The sequence below is a fragment of the Nipponia nippon genome, unplaced genomic scaffold, assembly GCF_047370975.1.
Source record: "Nipponia nippon isolate SJK-2023a ecotype South Korea unplaced genomic scaffold, ASM4737097v1 scaffold_11, whole genome shotgun sequence".
NCBI classification, from domain to species: Eukaryota; Metazoa; Chordata; class Aves; order Pelecaniformes; family Threskiornithidae; genus Nipponia; species Nipponia nippon.
Genome location: NW_028262302.1, coordinates 31020720 through 31030075, shown reverse-complemented (window position 1 = coordinate 31030075; position 9356 = coordinate 31020720). Strand labels below are relative to the sequence as shown.

General features: G+C 42.2%; 1 protein-coding gene across 3 annotated transcripts in view; it reads left to right on the top strand.

Annotated features, from left to right (window-relative positions):
• FANCM (FA complementation group M) overlaps nucleotides 1-9356 on the top strand; it is an 80658-nt gene that overhangs the window by 22356 nt on the left and 48946 nt on the right. For all 3 annotated transcript variants that reach the window (XM_087746925.1, XM_087746924.1, XM_087746927.1), the window contains 2 exons: nucleotides 6563-6694; nucleotides 7482-7614. In XM_087746925.1, the coding sequence (XP_087603051.1) occupies nucleotides 6563-6694; nucleotides 7482-7614 (265 nt within the window). The remainder of the gene's footprint in view (nucleotides 1-6562; nucleotides 6695-7481; nucleotides 7615-9356) is intronic.

Here is a 9356-nt window from a genome sequence, read left to right as displayed (position 1 = left end):
GCAAGATTCATTGAAAATGCACTGAAGCGGACTGTGTTTTTTGGCAGTTATCAGATTTTCCTCGCAAAGGTGCTGTTGACCTTTCTTTGTGGGCAGCTACATCGCTGCGGGTAGGTATCTTGAAGTAAGGCACAACGTGAATTGATCCACATCACAGGTAGTGTCTTAAATTACATTTTAGTGCGGTGCAAACGCTGACTGCAGTTTTGTGGGTGAGGAATCTTCCACGTAATTTGGGAAGTTGAATTGTTACTACTAAGTGAGGGCTTCCTGGCACTTGAAGATTTCTTCCAGGTGAGGGCATCCTGGCTCTTGAAGATTTCCTCCAGGAAGCCATTATTCTTGAGAAGAGCTGACTTTCTGAGGCAATGTGTAGGGGCTCCTTCTCTGCCTGTCCTGCATAAATAATTCTGACACTTTCTCACAGAAAAAATTCCCAACTCTTTTGTTCAGGCCTTAATTATGAGAATAAATAGTTGATTAACTGAAATTATTTCTGTTTAGAGGATTGCTAAGCATTGTTGCTGGAGATGGGAACAAACAAACAAACCAACAACTAGTAAAACTGTCTAAAATCACAACCAAATTTCTCTATTTGTGAGAAATGCCACAGAGTATTGACGGGCTACCTGGGAGAAAGAGGCTGGTTGGAGTTTAAGATCCTGTTTTAAAGATCCCCCTGCACAGATTACTGCGTGTGTTCTGGTTTGTGATGTGCTTGGTAATTATGTACAAAGGCCTACATCCGATCGAGTGCTGAAGATGTATCGTGGTCTGTGTCTAGACAGTGCTATCAGCTCAGACTGACAGAGTACCTGATTGTTACTGGAGTTGAACAAAGCTGATCTTTGTGGTATTTGGCCTTTTTTCCCCCCAACTTGTTAATTTTGCCTGTGACTGCTGGCTAATAAATATGGTTTTGTTAGTGCTGTATTCTTGGTGCTTTCCTGGCAGGTTGTATCTCTGAATATAAAAGAAAAACAAATATTCAGTCTTGCAGATTGAGGATATGAAACATCCTCAGTAGGATGCTTCTTTCTGTCCTGTGACAAAGTGATAACGTTTACTGAATGGCAAATTGGTATAGAAAAGCCACTTCTTTCTTGTAACTCCCCAAGTAAAAGAGTAAAAATGTTCCTAATGAAATTAATTGAAAAGTAAAAACTGTAGGTTTTCTTTTTTTGTAACTTTTAAGAAGTGAAAAATGCTGTAATAGGAGGAAACCCAAGATGTTAAAGGAGGACAAACTATTAGATCTTTCTGGTGAATACCAGCTTCCAGGGAAGAACGGTCTGTGTTCAATGTGTGACAAATCCCTGGAGGGTGGGAAGGCTGTGAAGTGTCTGAATGAGTTAATATAAACCTGACAACAAAACTTTCAGAGGTGCCAAGACCATTACTAGGTTGATCAGTATTGGTTTTGGAGAATTATAAGGTCAGCTTAAAAACACTGTACCCTGCTCTGTCCCTGTTGCTTTTTCATTATTGGAAAGGTAAGAAAATGTCAGTAGAAAGCTTACACAAAACAGCACTTTTCTCCATCGTGTTTAGAGTTTGTCTTTGGCATGACTCCGAAGTTTTACAGGGAGAATAACTAAAACTGAGCACTAGTCATAGCTCCAAACGCCTTTCTCAGTTGCCTTCTCTGTCATAAACCCACATTTTTTTCTGTTAATAATTGCCCTCCTTCCCTTCTTTGATGTACTATACTACCATTTGAGAGGCTTCATCAAATGTTACAATAAACCATTCTCACTCTGTACGTAAACTTCATGTACTCTGTGCGCCTGAGAAGTTTCTTCACCGTCAGTGAGCGGGTACCTGCGAGCTGCCCCAGCTCACCCGTGAGATGCGCTCCTGCGGCTGCGGGGCCGCCCGGTTCCCTGGCCGCTGCTGGGATCGCCAGGTTCTTTCTTTTTGATGGAGTCTCAAGACTCTCTCACTCAAGCTGGAGTTACAGTCGGCAGAGACTAAACCCGGTTTGCTCCTGGGGCTTCCCCCTGGAAGTTACTTTCAGGAATACGAGGTTATCGCACTTAGACTTCTCAAGGTAGCGCGCTTTGTGAAACCCACACCTTTCTAGTTTCAGTCCTAGAACAAAGCAATGAATGCTCTAGATCTTCATCTAACCTTCACTGGGGCTGCTCTTCCCTGGAGCTGTGGAAGGCCTTGGTTGCTTTCATGCCTTCCTGCAAAATGTGATTGCTCTCCCCTAGGACAGTACGATCACAGCCCTGTTGTGAAGACTTGTGATAAATACACCTCTGAGCTGCCTTTCCAGGTACAGGTGGTGAGGCCAGAGCCTGGAAGAAGTCTCCTCTTCCCCTTTCTTGTCTTCCTCTACTCCCTTTGTTGAAAATTTGAAAATCTGGAGCAGAGAGCGGGAGCAGGGGGATGTCCATGTGGTGCACAGCCACAACAAAAATCTGGATTTCTGTTCTGGAGCTGCTTATGTTACTTCTCTCCTCCTGCTTTTAGCGGTCCCTTGTTAAGGCAGAGCAGCGTGTCAGTGGGGCACGCTACCATTCCCGCACAGCTCTAGGTGTGACGTTACCTCGCTGACGCACAGCGTAGTCTCATTTTCTTGCACACTCGTTCTGCATCTGCCCCAGCATGTTCGGAAGGGGTCTGTGGCATATTGTGCATTGAAAATGCTGGAGCCGGGTGAGTTGGGAGAGCAGGGGAAGGCGACGAAGGAAATGGCAGCTCTTTAAGGGCAGTGTGACTGTATAAACCGGGTCAGGCCTGTCGGTCGAGGCTGGGAGCGCTGTGGGGAGCCTCCTGGCACTTCGCCTTTCCTGGGGGTGGAAGTGGACCTTCTCAGTCTTTGTTCGGTGAAGATACCGTCTCCTTCGTGGCTGGTTTCTCTCAAACCCCTCCCGCTCTACTCTGAAAGAAATGCAATACAGTTATTTATGCGTGGGAGATTTCTTGGTTTTCTTTGGTAAAGAATGCTTGCAAATCTGCAGTAAAATAATTAGGCCAGGTCATTTGTTTAGAGCCTTTGTTTTTTATTGTGCCAAGAGAAAACAGATTAATAGCAGTTTTTAGTGAGGTGTAGCTGAAAGAGTAACAGTTCTTTGCCTTGCCAGTTGTGCTTGTAAGACACATGGTAGTCCTCAGCTAGTGTCGTAGCTCCAAACAGCAGGTCCTAGGCTAATCTCAGGTACAAGCTTCAAAAAATCAGCATGACTTGCTGGGGAAGATACTTTGTTCAGCAGAACCCTTTATGTTCTTGGCAAGTTTAGTGCAGTATGGGATAACTTTACTAGTTGTCTTTTATATGTTGGTAGTAACTCAATTTAGTGAGCTAGAAAAAGCCATGATTCCTAGTAAGCAATTAGTTTAAATTAATTCTACAGTTTTGTTTTTTAAATGGGTAACATAACACTTCAATGTTTTGGAAAGATTGGGGAGATTTTCCAGAAGTATTATCTTTTTAATTAAAAATAAAGGTACGGAGGCAAGATAAATGTAATCGCTCTGAGTAGTGCTTGTTTCTGTATCTCTTCTAAGTAGGTTATGTTTACTGTTCCTTATTAGTTTCGAAGCTCCAGGTGACTGGATCCTGCTGTCTTTCATAATAGTCTTCCTTGGTTTGTTTTGCAGAAGGTGATTAAATCAGACAGGGGTGTACATTGAGCAAACAGTGACAATATAATTTTCTTACATGTTATAAACTAGGTCAAAGGATGAAACAAAAAAGTACATGTAATGGAAATTTCTTCTTAAAAAAGCTATGCAACAAGCATAGGGAATAATAAACCAGTGCTGAAATACTATACGTATGTGGGCATTACTTTTTAATGAAAATATTAATTGCTTTTCTGGAGAAACGTATTTGTGTTCAGAGACTGACTCCACTTCCCCTACTTGAGACACAGTTTAAGCTTGATCTTCAGCATTTCAAGTGTCCTCATGTCCAGCTGTTTAGGGTTTGATGGGAGGGTAAAGTGCTATTTCAGCTGTATCCCATTCAAATAAAAAGCACTGAGTTATCCCTTGCATGGTCAACTTTTTTTTTTTTTTTTTTTATAATACCTTTTTTTATAAGCTGGCACCAGCATTTCTGTCTCTGTCCTTTTAAAGTGACTTGTCAGATACAGGCCAGATTTAATAACAACATAACAATAACAAACTGTTTGGTACAAAGACAAAGTTTTGAATTTTAAACTCTTTAAACCAAATATGAGAAATTAATTTCTTGTGCATTTAGACTTCCAAGTGGCTTGGTGAACATTTTTGACTGTATTTTAAGAACAGATCATTTGATTTCCTTTTTTTTTTTTTTTCTTCCTCCCTTTCCTCCAGAAATTCCCAGCAATATTGTAGTCTCCAGTTGGTGTTTACATGTTGTTACTGGTGTGAGTGGTTAGTGGTCTAATTAGTCCGTTAGTCTTAATTAGCAGGAATGCTTCGGGGTGGGGTCTGTTGGCTGTGCTTTGCTTTGCCTGGGCAGCCGTGCGAGGCCGTAACCCAGGCTCCCTGCAGGTAAAGGTAAGCCTGCAGACGGAGCTCAGGGGTGCGTTCAGTGCCCACCTGCTCTGACACCAGCTCCCCCGAGAGACACGGGGCGGGCAGCGCTCCTCGGCACCATCCTGCCTTCCGAGCTGTGCCCAGTGGCCTGCCAGCTGCTCCCGTGGCCATCGCCCGCTTCCCCTCCAGCCCGGAGCAGACGAGCTGAGCTGGGTTCATCTGAGCCAAAGCAGCAAGCTGCCTGAGGCACGGTATCCCAGTCTGAAGGCCCAAAGTAGGGAAGAAGAGCAACCTAAGATGCACCAGAGCATTCAGAATTTAGGCTTTGTTCCTGTTATTTCTCAGCAGCCTTTATCTGTTATAATCTGCTTAGCCTGCTGACTCCAGCTAGCTGGTTTTGAACGACCTGCAGGCACGGAGCGGGCAGCGTGGAAATTCCCCAGCGTGTTGTTTCCTCAGTTGGGCTGGTGCTTTCACAAGTGTTCATTCACCCTTCCAAAGTTCTCTTTGCATTTTTGATTCTTTGGGGGATTAATGCTGCTGTAGTTGACGATGGCAATTATTGCCACCCCTTTTCTCAGGATTTGCCACTCAGTGCCACGTAGGCACTGTACACAGAGTAAGAAGCTAAAAGAGTACCAAACTGTAAAAATAATCAAAGCAACCAGAGAGAAGTTGTTAAACTAAGCTGCCACTGCATTGACGGGGTGAGTAGAGTGTGGTTGTTAATAACATTTGTGCATCCTAACAGGCCCTAAAAGCCCAGCATACACTAAATGTGTGAAGAAGACAAATGGAGTGTGGCTACTTCGTGTATAAACATGCATTGCACTTTCACAGTTGACTTTCTTTTCCTGTTAGGGCATTTTGTCTTTGCCAGCTGAAGACATGCTTACATCAGTATTGTTTGAGGCCTGAGAGTTAGACCTGGTTTTGTTGGTTCAGTTGGACTTGATTTTCAGTGGGCTGAAAGACCGGCAATGAAGGGATTAGGCATTTGTTATGCTATAGCCTTCTCCACGCAGGTCAGCTGAGCCGGTGTTAAAATGCCCAGAAAACTTGGGGAACACTGTATGCATGTAAGCAGCTATCAGGAGCTATCTGCTGTCAAACTAAGTCAAGACTGCCTTTGGTAAAGCTCGTTATTGTGCAGTAAGATGCTTTTGGTGCTACTAGCCAAGTGGGCCAACAGATCGTAAGTAATTTTGTAGAACAAATCTGATTACTCCAATTATTACAGAGTTAGCGCTCATGCAAAACTAAGGCTATGAAAAAAATCCTGACCACCTAAGGCTGAGAAACAAAGAGGAAAAACAGGATTAAGATGAATTAGTGCAGGTCAGTTCCCTTGTTCCACTGATGTGGAAAGCAGGTACATGTGATGTATAAAAACAAATTGTCTTTTGGCATGGCTTCCGAAGGAAACGGGGCACGCTGCTGTGCGGGGCCCATCTGTCAGGCGCTCGTTCCTCTCTGCTCACGTCTCCCGGCTCCCATCCCTTCCACACAACGCGGTAACCTGTCGGCTAGTCCTCCGCCTGTGGTAACTTAGACTTCTCAAAGATGAATACAGGTTTTCCCGAGACTGAAGCACCACTGAAGTTAGGGTTACCAGTAAGAGAGGGAGCTGCGGCTGCGGCTACCCATCCTGTGTCGTTTTCTCTCTGCTCCGTCAGCGCTCGTGCGATTACAGAAGCACAGCGTGTCTTTCCACTTCTCAGTTATTTGATGGATAAGGGTTTATCTTGGGGGCAGGAGGGTGTTTGTCTATACAATGGAGGGCACAAATCCCTAGGGAACTGAGTTGTAATAGTTCTACTGGTCTTAGAAAAAGAATTGTAAATTAGCCTAGAAACATCCTTATAATGGAGAACCTTAGAGGGAGGCAGAGCACCAGGTTGTCATCTGGTACAGTAACAAATTATTCAGAAATCAATACAGTTTGTTTTGAAAAATTCCATGTTTCAAATAAAATAAATGAGCTGCTTGTGTTCTTTTGTGTAAGATCTGTAACAATAAAGCTACTTCAAAGGGTTAAATGCACATACCTTCACATCTCTGGTAAATTTGTGTGTTCTGTTTGCAGGTGCTAGAAACATTTGCTGGACGCCTGATTAAAATAGGAGTTTTGGCAAGGCGGGACATTCCCAGCCTTACAAAGTACCAGATAATTCTAGCAAGAGATCAACATAGAAAAAACCCGTCTTCACAAAATGGGGTAAATGTCTTTGTTTATTTCACAGTATTAAAGTAATGACTAAATAGTAATACTCCATAGTGTACCGAGTTTCCCGATACGTATTAAGTTAGATTTCCTTTGTAACATTCTATATTTAGCCCTGGAATAAAATATGCCCACTTGCTCCACATTTCTTGATTCTCGTGTAGTAAATTTAAGGAAAAGATGAAGAACTTCATTTCCAAACTGAAATTGTTTTAAGAACTTAGATTGCAATTACTGACTGCCAAGTTTACACTTTCCCCTCAAAACTACATCACTGCCCCTATCTTTCTGTAAATTGTCATGGAATGTTCAGATTTTGCAAACTTAAAAAACAACATTACCAAAAAAAAAAAAAAAAAAAAGACTGTGTACCTTAAAAAGAACATTGGGAAATACACTTCATGGTAGGCAAGACAACTTTCCTGACTTAAATTTTGTAGCCTGGGTAGACGTGCCAGAAATCTCTTGTTTTGCCAAATACTGATGGATGGTTCAGCTGTCAGATTTTAAGTGTTGCTGCATTGGAAGGTAATGAGCTAATCGTGGAAGATAATGCAGGTATTTTGGAGATCGTTTTTTAGGTGGAAAAAGATTGCCTTCATTGATCATTGTGTCACCTGGTTCCTGAAGGTTTTGATAGTCAGACTACTCGCTGTGCATCAGTTTGTGCTTTGGCTCCATTTCTCAGATGTCAATCTTACTTTTGTCATAAGAATTGCAGTATGGTTCCAGCTGCCTATTGACTTCCTAATTTAATGATGCATCTGTTTTGTTTTCACAGGGAATACATCAAGGCGTAATTGAAGGAGATTTTGCACTTTGTATCAGTTTATATCATGGTTATGAGCTGCTGCTGCAAATGGGAATGCGGTCATTATTTATCTACCTTTGTGGAATTATGGATGGATCAAAAGGTGAAATGCCTCCAGAAACATCCTTCCTTTTGTCTCCGCTCCTTCTCATTTAATTTACCTCATCTCTATGGCTAGTTTTGCACAAAACAGCTTATGCAATGAAAGCGTTGAAAATGTAATTGGCATTTTGTTCCCCTTCATCGCTGTTGGAAATACGTTAGTACGATGTTAAAGATAGAGTCTATTTGGGAAAGCAAATGTGTTTATATGGCAGCAGTTCTGAAAAAAATAAGACACAAACAGAACTCAATAAGTGGCAGTAATATCTTTGGAGAGACAGAGAATAACCATTAGACAATTTAAACTGAGAAATCGTTTGGTCTTGTAAAGCAATTCCTCCCCGCTATAGTAAAACTCATGTATGCATGAGTTTTAAGCGTCTGTGCCAGAAGATTACAGATTTGGACACGTCACACTAGAATTTCTAATCCCAGCTGTGCAACACCTTCCATGCTCACTAAGCAAAATAGAAAGTTGTTTTCTTTTCTGGACTCAGTTTATTTTCCCAATTCTGCCACTGACTATTGTGAGTCTTCTGCAACGCAACTCTCCACAGTCATTTTTAGACCTGCTGGGTCATTGCTGTCTGGAAGACCTGGTTTGGTACTGACATCTTTTTTGAGGGAGAAAATTTCCACTTGGCAATGTCGGTCCAACAGCAAGTGTCTTCTGACCACTGGATGTGGGAGGGGAAGGCTCCCGCTGTTCAGATCACCCTGTAGTGTGGCTCTCAGGTTTCTTACTTCATTTTAGTTTACTCTTGGCTGGGTAACTGCATGGTAACGTACAAAAGCTACTTCGCCTACAGCACTGCTTAATTAAAATGACACTGCTTTGTCCTGTGTCTGGATCAAAAGCGTACAGTGCTTGCTTCATAATATAGAAAATCTATAGAATATATTTTTATAGTATGCATGTTCTAATAATTTCCCATTAATTTTATGCTTTTGACATTTTTACAATTTTTTACTTTCGCGTGTGCAGATTTTTAGATGTCTGATGGTATAGTGCTGTTGTTAGACCTAGGCACCACAGAGCATTTAGTGTATTTCCGAGTTTCTCAGATTCCTTAAATCCCTGTCTGCTATTGACTAGAATAGAGTACTTGAATAGAATAGAGTATTTCAGTTGGAAGGGTCCTACAACGATCATCTAGTCCAACTGCCTGAAAGATGACTGATGGAAAACAGTTCTAATAAACAGGTCTTCTGTACTGCTTCTGGTAAGTTTGATTTCTGGTTTGAGTAAAGGCAAATTCTTTTCAACATTGACATAAAATCATTCAAGAAACTTGTTAATTCTAGCTTTTCGTCTAGGTTCCCTTCTCTTTGGGTATCTGGCAGCACTTCATAGAACCATAGAATCACAGAATGGTTTGGGTTGGAAGGGACCTTTCAAGATCCAACGCCCCTGCCGTGGGCAGGGACATCTTTCACTGTATTGCGTTGCTCACAGGCCCGTCCAGCCCGGCCTTGAACACTTCCAGGGAGGGGGCATCCACAGCTTCTCTGGGCAGCCTGTGCCAGTGCCTCACCACCCTCATCACTTCTGGATTGGATGGCTTTTCTACTGCTAAATGGTTGATGTAAAACTTTACCCACAGGACGAGGCTTTTGTTTATACATACGTTTTTCAAGTTTAGATTCTATAATGGCATTTTCCCTGAAAAAATATTGATGCCAAACAATGTTTATTAAATTTTCTAAAGCTAAAATGAACCTCTTGGCTCTTGAAAGGAGCTT